At 39.6% G+C, this 24,117-nt stretch overlaps 1 protein-coding gene across 7 annotated transcripts; it reads right to left on the bottom strand.

Moving 5' to 3' along the window:
* On the bottom strand, positions 1-24,028 carry MIX23 (mitochondrial matrix import factor 23). 7 transcript variants are annotated; one of them, XM_028844586.2, is made up of 6 exons: positions 23,945-24,028; positions 12,298-12,423; positions 8,810-8,956; positions 3,698-3,757; positions 2,113-2,235; positions 1-317 (listed from the first exon to the last, which is right to left on the bottom strand). In XM_028844586.2, the coding sequence occupies exons 1-6, from the start codon at positions 23,951-23,953 to the stop codon at positions 267-269; spliced, it is 516 nt and encodes a 171-aa protein (XP_028700419.2). In that variant the 5' UTR covers positions 23,954-24,028; the 3' UTR covers positions 1-266. The 7 variants fall into 7 exon arrangements, 6 of the variants coding, with proteins under 6 accessions (XP_028700419.2, XP_028700418.2, XP_014985478.1 ...); XM_028844585.2 differs by having other exon boundaries at positions 23,971-24,028; XR_013414380.1 differs by lacking the exon at positions 2,113-2,235 and adding an exon at positions 6,011-6,132 and having other exon boundaries at positions 277-317; positions 23,971-24,028.
* Positions 24,029-24,117: the final 89 nt, after the last annotated feature.

The following is a 24,117-nucleotide window of genomic DNA, read 5'->3' as shown; positions in this document are numbered from 1 at the left end:
TACACTGAGTCAGAAAATTATTTTAATAGTTACAAAACTTTTTTTTTTTACAGAATCAGTATAAAATAGCAGTTGATTTCTCCATAATTATCAGAATTATTTATACTTGAGGTCTTGGCTAAGTGGGGCTGAAATCAACAAAAGGTCTTGGACTGTTGGCTCAGAAATCATCCTAGGAAGCCCGCCCTGTTGATATCTGTCATGCTTAGCTCTTATGAGATGACCCAGTCCTTAAAAAAAAAAAAAAAAAAAAAAAGAATCTCTCTTTATTCATTCTTTGGAGGCTTGAAGTGAATTCGGCAGCGTTCATTAAACACCTAAAATATTGAAACAGAAATAAAAGTCATTGAGTTATCCTGTATAAATCAGGCCTGGAACTAAATTCAATTTAGTATGCTTCAAAAGGTGATTACCATTTTTGTCCTAAGTCAACAGATTTAGGAAACAGAAGAGTTTCCTCACTAGTTCAAACTGACTTACGAGGTGTGAATGCACAGAAGGCCTTGACATGTATTTACAAGACAATTCTAATATTTTAATAAAATTTAAGTTACTTAGGGAAAAAATCATCAAGAGCCAGGTAATTTAGTTACTAGCAAACATTTCAACTTCATATTCTGGACATTTTTTAAACAACTACACAAAAATATCTAAAATAAGTTTAAATAAAGAATGCTCAATAACTAAATGTCCACATGGAACTATGTTAAATAAAAATTTGGTATGGTTATTCAATGGAATACAAACAAGGTTAAAAATAATTTATGTTCTGATTTAAAAAGATCTCCAAGATTATTAAGGGAAAAAAACAAAGTGTGAATAGTACACTTTCACTTGTGTAACAAAGGTAGAAAAATACACACACATAAAATCAGAAAAGGTGTATCTGAAAGCATATACCATTTTTCAGAGAAAAGGGAAAGAAAGACGTGGCTGAAGGAAAGGGACAGAAGGTAGAATTTTTACTGTATATTACTATTTTAAAAATTTTAAAAAAATATTTTTAATATTAAAAAAATTTAAATCACATGTCAAAACTTTTAAGTGTCCAATTAAAACAATTCTGAGGCCGGGCGCGGTGGCTCAAGCCTGTAATCCCTGCACTTTGGGAGGCCGAGGCGGGTGGATCACGAGGTCAGGAGATCGAGACCATCCTGGCTAACATGGTGAAACCCCGTCTCTCCTGAAAATACAAAAAACTAGCTGGGCGTGGTGGCGGGCGCCTGTAGTCCCAGCTACTCAGAGGCTGAGGCGGGAGAATGGCGTGAACCCGGGAGGTGGAGCTTGCAGTGAGCCGAGATGGGCCACTGCACTCCAGCCTGGGCCACACAGCGACACTCCGTCTCAAGAAAAAAAAAAAAAAAAAATTCTGAAATTGAAAAGAATTTCTTCTCAGAATGTACCCCCATACATCATTAATGTGAAGAACAAATCACTTTTCAGGTAAAAGAAAAAACAAACTACCTATGTTGGCTGCCATTGACTATTACAAAAATAAAAGAAAAATCGAAACACAGAGGTTGTGAGGTATTGTTATTATTTTATTTCTTTTTATTTATTTATTTTTGAGATGGAGTTTCACTCTTGTTGCCCAGGCTGGAGTGCAATGGCGTGATCTCGGCTCAATGCAACCTCCACCTCCTGGGTTCAAGCAATTCTCCCACCTCAGCCTCCCGAGTAGCTGGGACTACAGGTACCTGCCACTACACCCGGCTAATTTTTTGTATTTTTAGTAGAGACGGGGTTTCACCCTGTTGGTTAGGCTGGTCTCGAACTCCTGAACTCAAAAGATCCACTTGCCTCGGCCTCCCAAAGTGCTTGGATTGCAGGCGTGAGCTACTGCGTCTGGCCTACTATTCAATTTCTTAAGCTGAGTGGTAGATATATGAATGTTCATTTTATTAATATTCATTAAATTCTACGTGTCACATATCTTTGGCATATGCATCTCACAATTAAAAGAAAATATATAGAAATTATATAGACTCTTTCTAGCCTTTTTACAATTCATCTCACTCATTTCCAGCCCTGATATTTCCCTGAAATTCCCAATCAGACAAGAGGGAGGCTTCAATTTAGTGGCCTGGACACACTGGTTGGGGTGATACATACAACTTGGCTGAGCCTCTCCAAATCCTTTTCCCAAATGATTTCCTGTCCACTTCTGCTGGCCCATTGCACCAGAGTACGATGGCTACATTTTCCTCTTTTTAAAACAAGTAAGGGCCTCATCTTCTGTGGAGTGGATAGACCATATTTTCTTTAAAACTAATATTAAATCCAAAGTAGTTCACTCTTCCCACCACATTATACATACACCATAAATTTCTGCACTTGTTGTTTCAAGCCAGATGTTTCACTGTACCCCTTCCCCATCCAATCCCAAGAGTAAATATGATTTCTCCAGAGAGTAAAAATGGGAAAATATTGCCAAATCCTCTCAAGTGACAGACACCTTATCATGTTGGTGGAAAGGGCAGGAATAGGAAACCTTGGCAAAGAGGATAAGATAGAGAAATGTGATAAAGCAAAGAAAGTCAATTTGTATTTTGCAATTTGTTCATGTCTCAGCAAGCTGGTACATTCTGGTTTTGGTTCAGCTAACCTCTCTTATAAGCATACAGCTTAACAACATTCCAGTAGTTAAATTCAAATGATAAAACAGAATTTTCAGTACATTTTCTCAGATTTAATAGATTTTTGCCCTTTGTAAATCTTTTAGAGTTTTAGAGAGGGGTAAATGGATATACTTTTTCAGAAAACTAAAGTGAGAGTTTTATGAATTTTGACTATATGTAAGTTTCTGGGATCTGGTCCCCTAATCTTGTTCCTAACAAGAACTATGCAATGATAATAAGGAGGTTGTAAATCTATGAGCAATCAAAAGCCTTATTATCAGATACCAGTAAAACTACATATAATAACAAGTTTTATGATCAGGTAAGTTAGAAGAGAAGGAACTGTATAGGTTACCTAATGATAGGAAAACTTACGGAAAGTAACTGAGCTCAAAAAAGCTAATTTTAACAAATAGCCTCCTTGAAGGTTCTGAGTAGTTACTCTAAATGTCAACTATGCCTGTAATTAGTGTTAGGAGACATAGAGAATGCCTCTAATGCTGTTATGATGGCAGCTCATTTAGTTCTATCATATGCTTATAAAGATAATTTTGTTTTGTTTTGGGTTTTTTTTGGAGATGGAGTCTCACTCTGTTGCCCAGGCTGGAGTGCAATGGCTTGATCTCAGCTCACTCCAACCTCTGCCTCCCGGGTTTGAGCGATTCTCCTGCCTCAGCCTCCCAAGTAGCTGGGATTATAGGTGTGAGCCACCATGCCTGGCTAATTTTTGTATTTTTAGTAGACACAGGGTTTCACCATGTTGGCCAGGCTGGTCTTGAACTCCTGATCTCAGGTGATCCACCCGCCTTGGCCTCCCAAAGTGTTGGGATTACAGACATGAGCCGCCTTGCCTGGCCCAGTAAAGCTAATTGTTATAAAATGGCGCTAATTAGATGCTAACTGAATCCTGCTCTCCCTCCCCCACCCCCCAAAAGGTTACAACCCTCAACTGTAAATGTAAATGAGTGATCTCTACTCTCCTTACAGCATCAAGGCACTCTTTACTCCCCTCCCTTGGTTTCCCTTTGTTAGTTCAGTTTTCCTGCTACTTCTTTCCAAATACCAACGTTATTTTGTACCTTCCAGCTCCTGTCATTTACCACTTCTTCAACATTCAGTTCTGACTGCATCCATTTCAACTGCAAGAAAAAAAAAATTGAAGTTATAAAATTTAAAGAGCTAAAACCACACTCATGTTTATCCAACAAAACCTGCTGCTGCTCTAGTATTTTTGTCTGTTAATGGCAGAGTTTGGAAGCTTCTTTGACACAATCAACTTTCCCCATATCTAATCAATTGCTAATCTCAAACTTTGCTGCATATTCTAATCACCTTGAGAGCTTTAAAAAAAAATCCCAAGGCCAGTCAGTTCACAGAAGACATACAAAATGCCAATCTTACTAATGTATAAAGAAATGCAAATTAAGCCATAATATGACAAAATGAGTAAGTCTGATAAAACCTAACATTAGTGAAGGTATGGGAAAAGATATACTCCTATATATTCTTAGTAAGAGTATAAATTGTTACAACTTCTATGAAGGGCAATTTGTCAAGACTCACAGGAAATGTACATTCTCATGTCCTTGAACCCAATGATTCCAGTCCTAGAGATTGATCATACAACTACAGACTTGCAAAGATAGCACAGAGGAAAAAAAGGACAAGGAAGTGTAAACCTGATTTGAATAGAGAATTAAGAAAAAAAAAAAACCTCAAGGAGGAAAGAGAATATAGGTGGAAGTGATCTAGAAAGGCATGCGCTTCCTCACACCTTAACCATACAGTCAGAAGTCTCAGGCTAAAAATGCCAAGTCTTTAGCTTTCTTTATAACTGCCAACCTAATTACTCCGAGAGAAAAGTAGCCAATTCCATTGCCAGGCCCTGAGAGCAGGGCTCACAATACTCCCAGTAACATTTTGTTAGAGGACTTGAAGGGGAAAAAGCTGGCTAGTTCCAGGCAGAAGGCTTGAAAATATTCAGGAAAATGAGGAGAAAAAAGCATGAACTATAGGTTGATGCCACCTAAGAGTTTAACACCAGGATGACTTCCTCAGGCCAAAGTGAAGAACCCAGACCAGATTTGGGAATAAAATGCCAGAGAGCTCAACAAGATCTGGGCAAGCATGAATCTGACACCCAGGCCAAAGACCCTGGCCAACTAGGAGCGCAGTTCAGGCAGGAGGTTTGAGACATTCGTGGCAACACTGATAAGAATGGAACTTGGTACAGGTCCAATAGCTCCTTGCAAACTCCCTTCTTAGATGCAGAACTGGTGTCAAAGCGTAGGTTGGTACACATGGCAAGAACTGTGGAACAAGGAGAAGAACTGCATTCTGACAATTAGTCCTGTGCTGTGCAGTAGTAACAAGCCTGAAGAAGCCCACCAATGCAACCTAAGTTCCCATTTTAATCAGCCATACAGACCAAAATCATTAAAGCTCCACTTCTCTGACAAAGCCTGGACTGACTGCCAAAGAAATAATTTCAGTTGAAGAACAGTGTGAAAGTCACTAAGATAGTCTTCAAAACTGCTCTCAAGTATTTAAAGGGATACTATGCAGAAAAGGGTTCAGAATTATCCTGGGTAACTCCAGAGAGAAGAATAAGAAGCAGTACTTATATATTATGGGAGCAGAATTTCACAATATATATGAAAATCTTGGAACAATTAGAACTGTCCAAAAGAGAATACACTGACGCTGAGACAGGGGATCCTCCCCTGCCACAACACCCTGCCCTTAAGCCGTAGTGAAACAAAAGCTAGAAACCACTGGTTGGTGATATGACAAAGAGGATTAATGCAACAAATATGGAGTCCCAGAGACTCATAAAGGAAAGAAACTGCTACTTCGTAGCAGCCAATATGCAAGATCTTTCTTACATCCTTGAATCCTCCCCACACCACCCCACCCCCCTCCTCAAAAAAAGTAAGAAGTTATTAGGTATCAGCTCCATTTTACAGACTCAAAATCAGAATTTTCAGAACAAGATTACAAAGCCACCAAGGTAGGTGGGATTTATTTCCTTAGAGCTGTCTGCCTTTGGATTATTTTTTAAAATTCTACAACATTGTAGATATTACAGCCAACTTCTAATATAATTTTATCAGTGCTACCAACAAACTGTCACCTTTGAGACAGTTGTCTCTAGGTCTTCAACAGGTAAACTTAAGGCAACTAACATGTGACAGCAGTTACAGAGGTCCAGAAAGGAAGGTGCTTTTTTTGAGTTAGAAAGGTTCAGGTAAAGTAGTGGGGAGTTTCTGACTGGCATCTGTCTATAAATAAAATATACTCACTAAAGTATTTGACTATTAGTCACAACTTAAAGAAACTGACTGAATCCAGGGTCAGAAGAGATGGGTTAAAGTCCCAGTTCTACCACTTACTAGCTTGTGGCTTTGGGGGTGTCAGTTAGTATCTCTGAGTCTTTTTCCTCAGATAGAAAATGAAGAGGTAGAGTTGTACCATCTCCAAGAGCTCTCTCTGATTCCATAATCTTCATAGCAAACTTGAAAATTAAAAAAAAAATTCACGTTTCCTTATTTGCTTATGTACTAACCCATGGTTACCCCCAGCCCTATATGTTATCGAGCTAGAAAGCAAACCTCATTCAACTCACTGATTGGTTTCTCAACCCCTCCTTGCAGTGGTCATCCTGGTGATTCTATCTGGGCCCTAAAGACACAAGGGCAGATCTGGAGGCTGAGTAAATTGTGTGTCACAATCACTCCCAAACACTCAGTAGTTTAGAGTTTTGAACTTTGCTCTCCACTAACTAGTCACTTTATTCTGTTTGACTTGATCTGTAAACAGTGACTTTTCAGTTTCTGATTTAACAGCCTTTGCCCTGCAGTTTCCTTTGTCAACACCTTCAAGAGCATTGAAATACAAACTCCAATATTACTAGACTTTCACCAGTTTTATATAAATTATCTGTATGCCAGCTGGACACGGTGGCTCAGGCCTGTAATCCCAGCACTTTGGGACGCCAAGACGGGGGGATCACACGGTCAGGAGTTCGAGAGCAGCCTGGCCAACATGGTGAAAACCCGTCCCTACTAAAATACAAAAAACAAAAAATTTTAGCTGGGCGTGGTGGCAGGCACCTGTAATCCCAGCTACTAAGGAGGCTGAGGCAGGAGAATCTCTTGAACCTGGGAGGTAGAGGTTGTAGTGAGCCAAGATTGCACCACTCCAGCCTAGGCGAAAGTGTGAGACTCCATTTCAAAAAAAATAAAAATAAATACACAAATAAATAAATAATCTATACGCCTTCATGAACAGCAAGGGGAATAAGATCAACATCATTGCATTAGGTCACTGTCCAAGGGATCCACCAGTGCCTGTTGCATGAGCAGGTATGGAATACAGACCTGATGCAGTAGTCATGAACAAAGAGAGCAGCAAAGACAGTGGCTGAGTCCTATATCCAGTGAGACATCCTGAATTGGCGGAATGATCGAGAAAGTGCAGCAGCCCGGCCTACTCACCTTGTGTGCAGCCAGCTACAAGGAAAGAGGTTTCTTTTCTTTTCTACTAATAGTTTTCAATAGATGATGAGGTCCCCTTTTTACAGTTTAGCTACATCTTCTAAACAAAGGGCAAACTTCATGACTGTGCAGTATGAAAAGCATGACTCAATCCCACAAGGATCCGTAAGTCACCTATTATGCCATCTTAAAATATAAACATGAAGTCAGGTGTGGTGGCTCACACCTATAATCCTAGCACTTTGGGAGGTGGAGGAGAGCGGATCACTTTGAGCTCAGGAGTTTGAGACAAGCTTGGGTGACATGGGAAGACCCCATCTCTACCCAAAATACAAAAAATGAGCTGGGTGTGGTGGTTCGCACCTATAGTCTCAGCTACTGGGGAGGCTAAGGCAGGATTGCTTGAGCCCCAGAAGCAGAGGTTGCAATAATTGAGATTGCACCACTGCACTCCAGCCTAGGTGACAGAGTGAGACCCCATCTCAAAAACAAACAAAAAAAAACATGATTTTGATAATTGTACACTGGTCCTGTAGGAAAAGTCCCTGTTCTTCGAAATAACTAATGAGTTTAAGGGTAAAGTGGTACAATGTATACAACATGCTCTCAAAATGGTTCATGGGAAAAATATATTTATGCACACAGGTGTGTGGGGAGACAGGGAGAGTGAGGAAGGCAGGGAAGGATGAAGAGAAGGAGAGAGGGAGGGTGAAGAGAATAAACTGTAAAGCAGGTGGGGCAACATATAAATATTAAGTGAATATAGGTAAAGGGCACATGAGAGTTCCTTGTACTATTCTTACAACTTTTTTGTAAGTTTGAAATTATACAAGATAAAAAGTTGCCGCTAAGAGTCCCCTCAAAAGAAAGACAGCAATAAATCCCACACAATAAAATATGATGTATTTTTCTATTGTTTCCCTGACTTGTCACACACGAGGGCTGTAAAGAAACAGTTCTGCTGCATTAACTGTATTCTGAAGTCTACACCCTATCTACATTATAGTTGACTTGGGAAAATAAGGCTTCCTCTGACACATCCTAGGTAGGTACTTGCCGTTTTCTTAAAAGTAAAAACACTGCAGGAATGGGGGAGGAAATGGGAAAAAGGCATGTCCAAGAAAAGCCCAAAGATCCCTAGCAACTTTTACACAGTAGGGAAATAAATTATGAGGTACAAGTGCATCTGGTTATATTTAAATCACACTATATTTTTATGGCTAACGAGGGTAATATCCTGAAGTTAAATAGTCTATATTACATTTCAGCAGATTTCTACAGAATGAAACTGGAGCTATTTTCAAAATATATTAGAGATGTTTTTTCTCAAGTTATGTCTCAAAAGGGAGATACTATACAGATGTGATTTCCCCAGAATTTCTGATGTGGTACTTCACCTGTAGTGATCCCTTGTCTTTAATAGAAAGAAACAAATAAATGAAAATAAATTATGACTATGTGCTCATTTTAGACAAAGCTGCTATGTTGCATTTGTTCAAGACGTGCACACTAATTTACCAATTAATATCTAAACATAATAAAATAAAGCCCACTAAAATTGAAGCACTCGTCTCTCGGTTATTTTTTTTAAGTAATAGCCATATTATATGCCAAAATTTTCATATTAAAATTTTTACTTTCAAGGCTACAGTTGGAAAAACTTTGCCTGAGAAATGTTAATTCTGTTCAACTTACCTTTGTCTGCTCTTTTCTAAGTTGCTTTAATAACGTTAAATCATCCAAATTCTTTTCTCTCTCTTCCCGGAGGTTTTTTACTACTGCTGAGGTCTGGGCTATACAATTTTTTATGACTCTGTCTCTACTGGCATGAGCTGCCATCAACTAAAGAACAAAGGAATGAAAGGAGAAAAAAAATGCATCAATTTTCACATTTTAGTGCTTTTCAAAAAAGTTCTTGAGACTATACAAATTTAATACTTTCTAAAACAATTTCTGATGACCGAAACCATGAAAGAGAAGATTGTGTTGAATCAGCTACTTCATCTAAAAACATAACCGGCAGCATCTCTGAGGGTGGAAGGTATGAAGTCTGGGGCTGTCCTCCTCCTCAATATGCTCCCGGTATTGCCCTCGGCTTCCTGCATTCCCCACACTGGACTTTTCACTTCGGTTTTGTCTACCTTACATCACTGACTTTTCCTGTGATTCCATTCATGTGTTCCTCTATTCTACAACCACCCGCACACGCCTGGCCACTGACGGCTATTCTTCCTCTCTTTGTCCTTTCATATTTTTTTCTGTCTTACATTGTTAACAAGTGAAAGAAATTATACACTAAGTCATGTATAGAAGGTTTCACTACAATAAAGAATAACAAAGAATGCTACATTTACCTACGGAAGACAGAGCCCTTTTCAAGATTATAAAGTATAAGTACTGATAAGGAAAACTTATATATGAAGCACAGATTAGTAGTTGCATCAATTGTGTGTGCTGACTGAAATTAAGGATGTCTGACAGAACAACTCTTTGATAACCTCCATCTTAATGCAACAAATTAATAAAAACAGTTCTCATTTATTTCCCATCTTGATTCATAAAGTATCATGGTCGTGTTTCAAACATACTTCCATAATCACAGCCACATTTTGATAATACCCCAAAATCTGCATTTGTAAAGCACTGTTTCAAGTTCGTAGACTTTATTGTTCAGTACTGATGTTTATGTTTACCATGGGAATAAACAATGTAAAGCTAAAAAAAGTCACAGATTGAAGGGAATATGCTCTAATAAGATCTCATTGACGTTTATAAGTTTTATCTTGAGTAACTTTTGAGATTTGAAATTTCTAAAACGAGTGCTTCATAATAACTTTACTGATCATCTCCTAGGAAGAAGTGCTATTTGAAAAGGCAAATATCCCTTCTTTAGCTATAGAAGGAAGCTGGGTCAGGGATTAAAGTCAGGGTGAATATGAGCAACTTGGACATTTCATAGAGTTCTGCTTCTTGACTGACATAATACTTAAGGGAACTCAGTGGTACTTATTGGTATGGGCACTCTGCTGCAGGCTTGATCCCTGGCACAAAGCTACTTGAAAAATTAAGCTTTACTTGATATACATGTTGCTGAATCCTTCCAGGATAAAGATACAGAGAAAAACTCAAACACACACACAGGATTTCCAAAACAGAAGAGTTCTAAATTTAGTATGCAAGCTTATCCTGACTCAACAAGGAGATAAAAAATAACAACTTGTGACTCTCACAGGGCCTGTTAAACAAAATGATAGCAGTAGCAGCAAACATTTTTTGAGACAGGGTCTTGCTCTGTCACTCAGGCTAGACTGTGGTGGTGTGATCTTGGTTCACTGCAACCTCTGCCTCCTGGGCTCAAGCAATCCTCCTGCCTTAGCCTCTCAAGTGTCTGAGACTGTAGGCGCACGCCACTAAGCCCAGCTAATTTTTGTATTTTTTGTGGAGATGTAGTTTCGCTATGTCACCCAGGCTGGTCTTGAACTCCTGGACTCAAGCGATCCTCCTACCTCAGCCTCCCAAAGTGTTGGGATTACAGGCATGAGCTGCCGCACCTGACCAGCAATATTTATATACAAAACACTGAGTACTGTAGGCACTTTATAACTCAATGCGCCAACAACTGTATGAACTAGGTACTATTATTATACTAGTTTACAAATATTAAAACTGAGGCAGACAGCCGGGCATGTTGGCTCACACCTGTAATCCCAGCACTTTGGGAGGCCGAGGTGGGTGGATCACTTGCAGTCAGGAGTTCGAGACCAGACTGGCCAACATGGTGAAAACCCCATCTCCACCAAAAAATACAAAAAAATTTAGCCAGGTGTGGGAGCATGTGCCTGTAGTCCCAGCTACTTGGGAGGCTGAGGTGCGAGAAACGTTTGAACCCAGGAGGTGGAGGTTGCACTGAGCTGAGATCCTGCCACTGTACTCCAGTCTGGGTGACAAAGTGAGACACTGTCTCAAAAAAAAAACAAAAAAAAACCTGAGGCAGAGGTTATGTAACATATTCAAGGTCACCTAGCTAGGAGGTAGCAGATGTGAATAATCTAGATCTAGAATCCATATTGTTAATCACTACACTATAAACATCTAGGTTAACAGGAAGATTGTAAATGGAAACAATTTTACAGATTATGGAAATTATATGAGTAGTGAGGTGAGAGAGGGAGTATCACCAAAGTGACCATAAATTTTAGTTCTTCAGACAGAGGTACCCAAAGAAAGTGAACTGTCTAACAACCTCATAGCCAATTAGGACTAGGTCCCATACTATCGACTCTGGACACTGAATTCCACTCATTAAGTCCACAACCTTATGGTTTTCTCAAGCCACAAGACTTACCTGCTCATTTAAAATAACACACTTTAACACAGAACAAAAATATCAGTAGTTGATGCTCTGAATTTAACTGACATGGATAAGCTCGTCCAAAACTGATCTGAGAGAGGCAGTTTAGGTTTTAAGGATGCCTTCTTCATGACTATGAATCCAAACAATAACCTTGTGGTAGACCTTAAAATAGTAAGTGTCATTTGAACTTTAGCTTCTGCATTAATGAAAGAATATAGGTAAATAAACTATGAAAAAGATTTTGCTGCATCATTATTTCCTTCTGCTTTTGGAGATTAAAAAAGAGAAATAAAGGGTGGGCAATGAAAAAAATATACTTGAGAAACCAAAGCCTCAGGAAAGGACAATTGATCCATTGGTTTTCCTTCTCTCCCAGTTGCCAAATGCTTCTATTCCCCTTCCTGAGGAGTGAGAAAAAGAAGATTTAAAGGTGTGAAGGGTTTTAATTCTTCTTTATACCAGTTGTCTGGCTTTTTAGGACTGATGTACTCACAGTCCTTGCTCTTGTTACTGTCTTACTTCACTGTTTCACTCTCCTCTTTCATTCCTTTGTACATAAGGTCTCCGTGAGGTAAAGGCTGCAAAACAACTGCTCCCATTCTTTAGAACCATTTCTTCTCAGGTTTGGTAAGATTTCACAAGCATAAGGTCACACATTTTCTTGAATGTGTAGTAACCAGATCAAAACTTATATACACCATCAGGTATAGGCAAAGAAACCTGAAGATGTCATTCCTTTAGTCACAGCTGAGTTACAAGATAACTGATTTCTTATTCAGTCTGCAAAGAAAGACATGAAAGAAGCAAAAGACTCAAAAAATACACTTACAGACTCATAAAGTTGTTTACAGGTTTGGCTGGCATCAATTTTCCCTGCAAAGGAAGCTGTTGGAACCGTAGTGTTTAATTCATGTACTATTCTGTCATCAATTGTCCTCATCACCTTGAGTAATTCCTATATGTATTTAAAATAAAAGAATATAATCCGAATGGAAAGTTAGTGATAAAAAATGAGTATTTAAGTAAAAAATAAAGCTCTTGGATATTTTACAATCCTTTAAGTCAGGAGTGAGGAAACCAAGCCAAATACAGTGTAACCATAAGAAAATGTTCAAGGATGATAGGTAGGTTAAGAAATGGTAATTTTAACAGTGGGCACCAACTCTGCCTCCTTGGCTCAAATGTGACTGTCTTAAGAGTTAAGACTGTTTTACTCACGTTGAAATCCCGTTTGCTGGCATGGTGTTTAGCAAACAGTGTATGCTCCTTCCATCTCCAGCATACAGCCAATAAAGTATACTACTAGTTTTTACTTTTTCTTAGTAACTCTAGCTCATATGTTCCAAGGATCCCTCTTCCCTCAGAAAGCCTCCAATTCTCAAAAAAAAAAAAAAAAACCTAACAGAAAAATAATATCAAAAGGGCAGGGAACTTAAAAAAGACTGGTACTAACTACCCATATAGCATAGCCCTCCTACCCACATGTGATCAGTGTACTTCTTTTCACTTGTCACTAGAGAAAGGCTGGACATCAGCTACATCTCGTCTTCAGTTAAACTCTGGGAGAAGTTTCTGGCAGTATATCTTTCTCTTTCTTTTTTGTTTCTCAGATTTACAAAATATCCAAACAAGAACAACAACAACAACAAAAAACCCCAGTCACTTACAAAGCATCAAGAAAATGGCTAGGCACGGTGGCTCACACCTGTAATCCCAACACTTTAGGAGGCTGAGGCAAGAATATAGCTTGAACCCAGAAATTCGAGACCAGCCTGAATGACAGACATAGTGAGACTCTGTCTCTACAAAAAAAAAATTTTTTAATTAGCCGGGCATGGTGACTCATGCCTACAATCCTAGCTACCTGGGAGGCTAAGGCAGGAAGATCACTGAGCCCAGAAGCTCAAGGCTGCAGTGAGCTATGATCACACCACTGTACTCCTGCCTGGGCGATAGTGAGATCCTGTCTCTTAAAAAAAGAAAGAACGAAAGAAAATAAAACAGAATTATATAATACTAGGAATACACTTATTATTGAAAACATCCAAGTTAACATTCAATATTAATATGTACTAAAAGCAACGTTTGATTCTTTCTCCCTCAATATACTATCCTACTTCTTACCTTTGCCAAACTTAAATCCATGACTGAAACCAATTCCTTTCTTTCCTCATCCATTTGTTAAAATAAAAATTCTTATTATGATTAAATTATTACTTTCATTTTAGAAAAGTTAGAAAAACACTTTAAATAAAAATCATCTATAGTTAACCATTATCAACACTTTAATATGTTCCTTTGGTCTTTTTTCTACACACACCTATTAATGTTTTTATAAAACTGAGGTACTATGTAACATTTTAAAATCTGGCTTTATGACATTATATTATGAGCACTCTGTTCTTGTTGCTAGAAACGTCTTGATTTTTTTTTCTTTTTTTTTTTTTTTTGGGACAGGGTCTCACTCTGTTGCTTAGGCTGGAGTGCAGTGGCATGATATTGGCTCACTGCAGCCTTTGCCTCCTGGGCTCAGGTGATCCTCCCACCTTAGCCCCTCAAATAGCTGTGACCATAGGCATGTGCAACTACACCCAGCTGATGTTTTTGTATATTTTTGTAGAGAGAGGGTTTTGCCACATTGCCCAGGCTGATCTCGAACTCCTGGACTCAAGCAATCAGCCTGCCTCAGTCTCCCAAAGTGCTGGGATTACAGGCAAGAGCCACTACACCCAGCCCTGAAGATATTTTAAATAGTTGCATAAGTATTCTATCCTGTTCAAGCACTACAACTCATTTGGTTACTTTCTCTTTAACGAACATTTAGGTAGTTTCCAATTACAAACCACTTAGTCCATTCAATCTAAGTCTGTAGTCTAGATTCTGTTCTATCATTCCATTAATTTTTAATTAGTGAATTTAATGGCCTTTTCTATACCTCAATCTAGAAGTGAAACAGCTTCCAGAAGGCTCATAATTCAGACTAATAAAACACTGGCAAATATCAGGTCTAAAACCAAGTTCATTATCTTCTCGTCCTGTATCTTTCTATTTTTTAAACAGTATTCTCTGTAAACTGGAATTCTTAAGGGATAATCTCAACATATTCACTGGGCAACCACCATACATAGTGGAGGATATATGTATTGTGCTTAAGTGGCAAATTCCAAACAAATGATGGTAGTACTATTTGGGGAGTCCAAAAAAAAAAAAAAAAAAAAAGGTAAGTAGAAGACAGGGACCCACCTTGCCACTTTACCTCCTATGACTGGCCTATTAAAAAAAAAAAAATGTCTCCTTCAAACTCTCCTTCAAAACCTTCCTTTTCACTTGCTAAACTGAACTGATCTTCTGAGGCCAAGGGTTAAGCTGTGCCTTTTGGATAGAGGTTTTCTTGGTTATGAAAGCCCTCAGCAATATTTGTCTTTAAATAATGCAGTGGTAAGAGAGAGTACCACAGAGTTCATTCATTTATTAACTCATTCTTCATTCAAAATATAATTACAGTCATTCCTTAGTATCCATGGGGGTTTGGTTCCAGGTCCTCCTATGGTTACCAAAATCCAAGGATGCTCAAGTCCCTGATATAAAATGGCAAAATATTTGTATAAAACCTATCCACATCCTTCCATATACTTTAAATAAACTCTAGATTACTTATATCTAATACAATATAAATGCTATGTAAATAGGTGTTAGTTATACTGTAGTGTGTAGGGTATAATAATAAGAAAAAGTCTGTACATGTTCAGTATGGATGCAACCTTTTTTTCCGACTATTTTCCATCCACGATTGATTCAATCCATGGATGTAAAACCCATAGATATGGGAGGGCCAATTGTCCTATGTCTAGTAATGGTCAGGCACTATTCAAAACATCAAGGCCACAGTAATGAATAAAAGAGGTCCTTGCTCTTATACAGCAAAATTCCTGAAGGGGGAGATAGAAATTAAACAAGTATCCTATAAACAAGATAATCTCCGGTACTAAAAAGTACTATGAAAAAGAAAACAAACTAAGGTAACGAGATGAAGAGTGACTGAGTGGTGCTTGGGGGCTACTTTAGATAGAGAGATCAAAAAAGGCTTTTCTGAGGATGTAGCATTTAAGCTGAAACCTAAATGACGTGATTGAACCAACTATAGGAACATTTGGGCTGGGGGTGGTGGCTCATGCCTGTAATCCCAACAATTTGAGAGGCTGAGGCAAAGTAGGAGGATTGCTTGAGCTCAGGAGGTTGAGGCAGTGGTGAGCCATGATTGCACCACTGCACTTCAGCCTGGGCAAACACACAAAAAAACTAAGGAGAGGTAGTTGGATATATTTTGAAGACAGATATATCCAATTGTTGGGTATATTTTGAAGACAGAGCTAACAGAAATTGCTGAATTGGTGGTCAGGGATGAGAAAAGAAAATAGGATGACTTTCAAGCTTGAGGCCTAAGCAACTAAATGTATGGAAATGCCATTAACTTATGGTGATGGGAGACTGGGGAAGGAAGAGACTTGGAAAGAGTGGGAACATCAAGAATTGTATTCTAACTCAGGCTGCCTGATGATTACTGTTCATTGTTTGTATGTGGTAATGGTATGGTGTTAGAAAGTCATAATCTCTTGGAGATAAAGTCAGAAATTTTACAGAAAAAATGGTATGGTATTTGGGACGACCTCAAAATAATCAGATTAGGGTGGGGTAAGTGGTAGTAGTGAACAGATGAAACAAGAGTGGCCATGAATTGGTTGTTGAAGTTGGGGAATGGGTACATGAGTGTTTGTGGTACAGCCTCTCCTTCTGTGTTATGTTTAAAATTTTGTAGAATAAAACTTTTTTTTTTTAAGTTCTGTTGTGGCAACAGATATTGGCGTGCATGCGGAGAAAAGGGAATGCTTATACACTATTGATGGAAATGTAAATTAGTACAACCTCTATGGAATACGTGGAGATTTCTCAGAGAACCAACAACAGAACTACCATTTCACCCAGCAGTCCCACTACTGGGTACTTACCCAAAGGAAAAGAAATCATTATATAAAAAAAGACACCTAGAGGCTGGGTACGGTGGCTCATGCCTGTAATCCCAGCACTTTGGGGAGGCCGAGGCAGGTGGATCACGAGGTCAGGAGTTCGAGATCAGTCTGACCAACATGGTGAAACTCCATCTCTACTAAAAATACAAAAATTAGATGGGTATGGTGGTGCGCACCTGTAATCCCAGCTACTCGGGAGGCTGAGGCAGGAGAATCTCTTGAACAAGGGAGGTGGAGTTGCAGTGAGCCGAGATTGTGCCACTGCATTCTAGCCTGGGCAACAGAGTGAGACTCCATCTCAAACAAAAACAAAAAAAGACACTTGTACTCATATGTTGATTACAGCACTATTCACAGCAGCAAGCTAACTGTCCATCAACAGTTGACTGGATAAAGAAAATGTAGTGTATGTATACACACATATATATGGAATACCATGCAGCCACAGAAAAGAATGAAATCATCCAGGCGTGGTGGCTCACGCCTGTAATCTAGCACTTTGGGAGGCCGAGGCAAGTGGATCACCTGGGGTCAGGAGTTTGAGACCAGCTTGGACAACATGGTGAAACTCTGTCTTTACTAAAAATACAAAAAATTAGCTGGGTGTGGTTGTGGGTGCCTGTAATCCCAACTACTTGGGAGGCTGAGGCAGGAGAATAGCTTGAACCCGGGAGGCAGAGGTTGCAGTGAGCCAGATCGTGCAACCTGGGCAACAGGAACGAAAGTCTGTCTCCAAAAAAAAAAAAAAAAGAAGAAGAAAAAGAATGAAATCATGTCCTTTGCAGCAACATGGATGGAACTGGAGGCCATTAAGTGAAATAACTCAAAACAGAAAATCAAATACCAAATGTGCTTGTTTATAAGTGGTAGCTAAACAATGGTGCATATACACATAAAGATGGAAAGAATAGACATTGGGGACTCCAAAGGATAAGGGGAAGGAGGAAGGTGAGGGTTGAAAAACTACCTGTTGGGTACAATGTTCACAATTTGTGTGATGGGTAAATTAGAAGGCTATGAGTGCCAGGTGCAGGGGCTCATGCCTGTAGTCTCAGCTGCTTGGGAGGCTAAGGCAGGAGAATTGCTTGAACCCAGCAGGCAGAGGTTGTAGTGGGCCGAGATTGCGCCACTGTACTCCAGCCTGGGTGACAAAGTGAGACTCTATCTCAAAAAAGAAACCCGTATATGTACCCCTAAATCTAAAATTTTAAAAATTAAAAAAACAACAAAAAACAAAGCTTTGTTTTGGACTTGTTACGTTTGATGCCTATTAGATATCTGAGTAGAAGAGTGGAATAGAAAGTAGAATATGCCAGTCTGACACTGATCAGGGGTGGAGTTATACCAATAAACTGATGTTCTTTAAAGTCATGAAACTAGAAGAGATCACTGAAGGAGACGTACAGAGCGAAGGGGGCCAATGAATTAAGGAATTCTAGCATCTACAAGTAGAGGAAAAATTCTGTGATGTCACCGAAGTCAGAAGAAAGGTTTAAAGGAGGGAATGGTCATTTGTGTTGAATGTTACTAACTCAAGAATTATATGGGGCCGGGTGCGGTGGCTCACATGTGTAATCCCAGCTCTTTGGGAGGCTGAGGCAGGAGGACTGCTTGTGGCTAGCAGTTCAAGACCAGCCTGAGCAACAAAGTAAGACTCTTGTCTCCACAAAAGTAAAAAATTTAGCCAAGTATGGTGGCATGTGCCTGCAGTCCTAGCTACTTGGGATGCCAGGGCAGAAGGATCACTTGAGCCCAGGAGTTCAAGGTTACAGTGAGCTATGATGTGCCACTGCCCTCCAGCCTTGGTGACTATGCCTCAAAAAAAAAATTGTAATGAATAAACAAATGATTCTATGAACAGAAATTAAACTTTTAAACTTGGAAGGATGGAAATCATGGGTGACCTTAAAGAGAGCCATTTAAACAGAGTGTTTAATGGACAGAAAAGGCAATGTGGCTTAAGTACAGAGAGAAAGATAAAACATGGTGTAACATGAGGTCCATTATTAGAGGTCATATGATAGGATTTTAGTCTTTTCTGAGACCCACAGGGAACCAAACATGTATTTTTTGTCATGATTAAGGTTACACGATCAGATCTGTGTTCTAAAATGACTGCTTAGGTTAAAGTGTGGAACATGGACTGGAGAGGAACTACAGTAGATGTCAAAAGCTCAGTTAGACACTGCAGCAATCCAGGTGAGATTACGTCATTTGACATTTCCTGGGATTTTTATTGACTCTGAACTTTAACCAGTTTTAAGTTTGAACACTGGCTATACCTTAATCACTTTAGCCCGATTCATCTCCAATAAAACAATTTGGATATACTACTAAGTTTCTCACATAGCAATGGGAATCTATCCACATTAACTAGGTAATGAGTCCATCAATTTTATTGTCTTACCAATGGAACCTACAAATATGGATTATCAAATAGTCATGCATTGCTTAATAACAGGGAAACATTCTGAGAAACATGTCATTGGGTGATTCTGTTGTGTGAGAATCATAGCATGTACTTACACAAACCTAGATGGTATTACAGCTTACTACACACTTAGGCTATATAGTATAGATGACTGCTTTTAGGCTACAAACCTATACACCAGGTTACTGTACTGAATATTGTGAGCAACTGTAACACAGTGATACTTGTATATCTAAATATATCTACACATGGAAAAGATACAGTAAAAATATGGTGTTATAATCTCATGGGAACACATCTGTATATGCAGTTGGTCACTGACTGAAACGTCATTAGGTGGAGCATGACTGTATATCAATTTTTCTGTGTGTACCAGAGAATTATCAATATATGATCTAGAGCTTGGCTTTCAACTTGGCAGACACTAGCCACATGAAATTATGTAAATTAAAATTAAATGCAATTTAAAATTTAGTTCCTTAATTGCAGTAGTCACATTTCAAGTGTTCGAGAGCCACCTGTTACTAGTGGCCACCATATGGAGACAGCATAAATGTAGAACATTTCCACCATCACAGAAAGTCCTATTGGACAGTGCTGTATTCTAGAAAATATAATGACAATCCCTAAACTGATAACGTACTTGTTCAGGAATTGCTGAAAACTGTATGCCATTCTTTTTTTTTTTGAGACAGAGTCTTGCTCTGTCGCCCAGGGTGGGGTGCAGTGGCCGGATCTCAGCTCACTGCAAGCTCTGCCTCCCAGGTTTAGACCATTCTCCTGCCTCAGCCTCCCGAGTAGCTGGGACTACAGGCGCCCGCCACCTCGCCCGGCTAGTTTTTTGTATTTTTTAGTAGAGACGGGGTTTCACCGTGTTAGCCAGGATGGTCTCGATCTCCTGACCTCGTGATCCGCCCGTCTCGGCCTCCCAAAGTGCTGGGATTACAGGCTTGAGCCACCGCGCCCGGCCTGTATGCCATTCTTAAACGTCACAGAAGAGATACCAGAAAAGCTAAAGAGAAAGAAAAAAAGGGAGGTAAAATGATTGGGGAAGGAAACATTGTAGCAAAATAAAGTGTGGGTGATAAAGTAGTAGATGCATGCCATTTATTCAATCATTTGAGTTATGAAAAGAGGGAGATTAGAATTTTATTTATAGGAACCTGTTGAGAACAGCGAATGTGTGGTCCAACATAGTGGGCCCTCAGTGTTTTTGTGGTGTAATGAGACAGGAAGTGATTTCTTTCAAAATTGAAAAGGCAGAAGGAAAAGAACTGTAAACCATCTCACCAGGCTCACATTTCTTCACAGGCAAAAAAGTGTCAAAGCTCTTAAGGCAACTCCAAAAGGTTCTAGGCAAAAGTTCGCGCTGCCCTCACAGATTATGAGCAAACGAAGGTGAATGCAGGCACAAAAATGCTGCATTTTTGGATCACTTTGGATCAACCATAAGGAATTACTGACTACCTACCTGAGGCCTAGCCCCAATGGCATACACTCCTGTCCACACAAATTCAACAAGAAAATATACAGAAGACACCCCTGAACAGAACAGACATCATACACAATAAACTGCAACACCTGTCCACAGAAATAACACAAAAACACACACAGTTCAATGGTTCTCTGAAAGCCGCATCTTGTGTAGAACCCTCATGAGCTTCTCAACGTTAAATCATAGCCAAAGATAACTTTATAAATTCTGTAGTACCCCCAGCTTCTTCTTCCATCTTCCTCAAAACAAGAGATCTGATTTATCATGAATCTCTCATTGTAGGCTGACTCTGAAATTATACAGGCATTTTTCTTGGAATGCATTTTATGCCTTCTCTCTAATTGGTAGGGTAAAGATCTCATCCTCTTGGAAGGCAATTTAGGTATTGAAGCAGTGCCTATATTTAGTAGTGGGCAGGAGTAGAGAAAACTTTCTATTGCCTCTACAATTATACTATAGTCTATTCCTAAGATTCATTCTCAGGTAAAGTTATTTTATAATTCTACATATTTTTCAGGGTACATACGGGTGAGGAGTAGGAAAGTGGTCATTGTATAACTAAAATACAGTGTACTCCAAAGAATGACATGGAACTCCCTTAATCTTTCCTCTCCTCTCCCTTTGACTGACAGTACCCAGAAGTAACGTCATTGGTACTTGACATCAAGGTCCCTTTTACATGATGCTCTTTTCAGACAGATCTGGTTCCTCAAACTCTATTTTTACAACAAAGCTCCCACAGTGCTTCCCCCAAACCAGAAACACTGCCAGAGTCCTCTAACACCTAACATCCCCAAGGACAGGAATAGAAAGCAGCCCCATAAGTATAAAAGGAACCATCATTGATGCTAGAAAATAATATATTTAGTATGTGCCTAATTACAATGTGATTCAAAATCAATTATGTCAATGAATGTTCCTAATAGAAATACTAATATTTAAACAAGCATGTTGAAGTGCTGGGGGGTGGGTAGGAAGAAAGAGACATGTATGAGGACAATGGCAAGAGACATGACAAGAGGCACTTTGGGATTGGATTTTAAAAGGTCTTATATGCCATGTTAAGATGGCATATAAGATGTTTAGATCTAGTCATATGAACCTAAAACTTAAAAACATAGCTTAGATTATAAAATTCAGAATATAATAGCATATGCCACAGTATTATGGAGATTAGATTGAAGGGGGAATACAGTAGAGAAAAAACTGCCAGAAGATAATAAGGCCTGTTGCAAAGCTAGTTCCAAAAATGACAGGGGCCTAAACAAAGCCACAGGCAGTAGTGATGAATCTTCCTAAGGCACCTCTTTGATCATCTCACCCCTTTGCCCAAAAAGGACTCCCTAACTGACACTTGACACACAAGGTCTTCCACAAATCTGGTTGCAATCTTGTGTAACCCCAATGTGACCCTGTGTAAATAATGTGTTCTAGCAATACTGATTTTCTATTTCCCTTAAATACATAAAACTCTTTTTGTCTATTATCCTATTGCCTCTGCCTAGAATACCCCTAGTCCCTGCCTGCCTAAGGCCCAACTCAACTATATCTCTTGATTTGTTTCTCTCTAAATTCTTTTAGCATTTTATTCTTTTTTTCCCAATATTTTCCACATTTTACAGCCCTACTTAGATTACATTCCTTGTTTTATACTCCATCTACTGGGTTTTCGCAAGTGCCAGGAGGCTAGTAGGTATCTGTCATGGGTTGAATTGTGTGTCCCCAAAATTCATGAATCCCTAATCCCCAACATGACTGTATCTGGTGATAGGGCCTTGAGGTATGTGATAAAGGTTAAATAGAGGTCATAAGGGTGGGGCCCTAATCCAACAGAACTGATGTCCCTATAAGAAGAGGAAGAGATAGGCTGGGCGCCATGGCTCACACCTGTAATCCCAGCATTTTGGGAGGCCAAGGGGGATGTGGATCACCTGAGGTCTGGAGTTTGAGACCAGCCTGGTCAACATGGTGAAACCCCGTCTCTACTAAAAATACAAAAACTAACTGGGCGTGGTAGGGGCATCTGTAATCCCAGCTATGGAGGTGGAGGTTGGAGTGAGCCAAGATCGTGCCACTGCACTCCAGCCTGGGGCACACAGCGAGACTGTCTCAAAAAAAAAAAAAAAAAAGAAGAGGAAGAGATACCAGAGATCCTTCTCCTTCCATGTGCAGGCACAGAGAAGAGATAGTGACATAGAGAAGACATGGTGAGAAAGCAGCCATTTACAAGCCAGGAAGAGAGGCCTTACTATAACTAATTGTGATGGCACTTTTCCCCCCTTAAATCAAACTGTGTAGCCTAGAAACTGATGGCAGCTTAATCTTGGACTTCTAGTCTCCAGAACTGTGAAAAAATAAATCTCTACTGTTTAAGCCACCTAGTTTGTGGTATTTTGTTATGGCAGCCCTAGCAGACTAATACAGTATCCAATAAATTCTTGAATGCGTGCTAAAATGGGATTCTAGGCACTCGATTTTAAACACTCTTTTCTGGATTTTATTTCAATTTGGAAATAGGATATTTTCCAGATGTACTAAATCTAATTTTTGTAATGAAAATATAAGAATTGCAAAAATTTAAAACACTTTAGGCCGGGCGTGGTGCCTCATGCCGGTAATCCCAACACTTTGGGAGGATGAGGCAGGAACATTATTTGGTGAGACACTGTCTTACAAAATTTCTTTTAAAAAATTACCCGGGCGTGGTGACACGTGCCTGTAGTCCTTGCTACAGGGAGGCTGAGGCAGTATTCAAGAATACCACTACCTTCAAACCGTTCAAAGTACAAAGCTTACTACAGATAGGTCAATTTTTCAGTATCTTGGGTTAGTTAATGCAATACATACTTAAGATCATGATTTTGGAATTCAACTTTGTAACTAAACAGAAGCACACTTATGACTGAATTGGAACAGATAACTTTAATGGCAACTTGGTCAAAACCAGATCCCTATTCTTTAATTCACGGGTTAATAATTAGCCCTAGATCTCTGATATTTGAACATAAAAAGGCAGAACCTTTAAATATAACATCTTTTCTAATGGGCAATGACACTAGAGCAGGTACTAGAATTAATCCTCCCTCCAAGCTTCCATACGTTCTGTCCCACAAAAATAGTAAATTGTACCAAGTGTTTGTTTTATCAACTAAATAACTCTACTTCACTTTTTTCTCTCCCACAAAAACTCTACTTAGAAAAGTACGAGACGAATGGCAGAAGCTGGAAACTGAGTTCAGGGAACTGCTACAAGATTGTTACAATTCTTATCCACGGATCCCGAGCTTTACCACCGCGGATTACCCAGAGCTTCCCACTCAAGGCCTGTGAGCCGCGGAGAGAACTATGATCCCCCTCCTCCCTCCTCCTACAGAGCAGCCTTGCTCCCTAAGGCCAAACCCATGCCCCCCATGACCTCCAATGGCTCTACAAAAGAGCTTTGAATTGCCCGCTTTTTCCAAAGCTGGTTCATACTCCCTCGCAAAGCAGGGAATAGGGTCTGGGGACAAAAGGAGGGACATGCCTGCCACATGAGGAAAACCCCATCACCTGGAACTCGGCGAACTCCTCACAGTTCACACCGCCACTGGGCGCCGCCATATTGGACAAACACGAGGACCCCGCTGCAGGCCAATCACCGCGGAGCAAAGGTGACCGCGGAGCCGCCTGACAAAAAATATAGCATGAGGGGAATCC

Source organism: Macaca mulatta, chromosome 2, assembly GCF_049350105.2.
Source record: "Macaca mulatta isolate MMU2019108-1 chromosome 2, T2T-MMU8v2.0, whole genome shotgun sequence".
In the NCBI taxonomy this organism is placed as follows: Eukaryota; Metazoa; Chordata; class Mammalia; order Primates; family Cercopithecidae; genus Macaca; species Macaca mulatta.
Note: the sequence above shows the minus strand (reverse complement) of the source record. Positions and strands in the feature narration are given on the sequence as shown.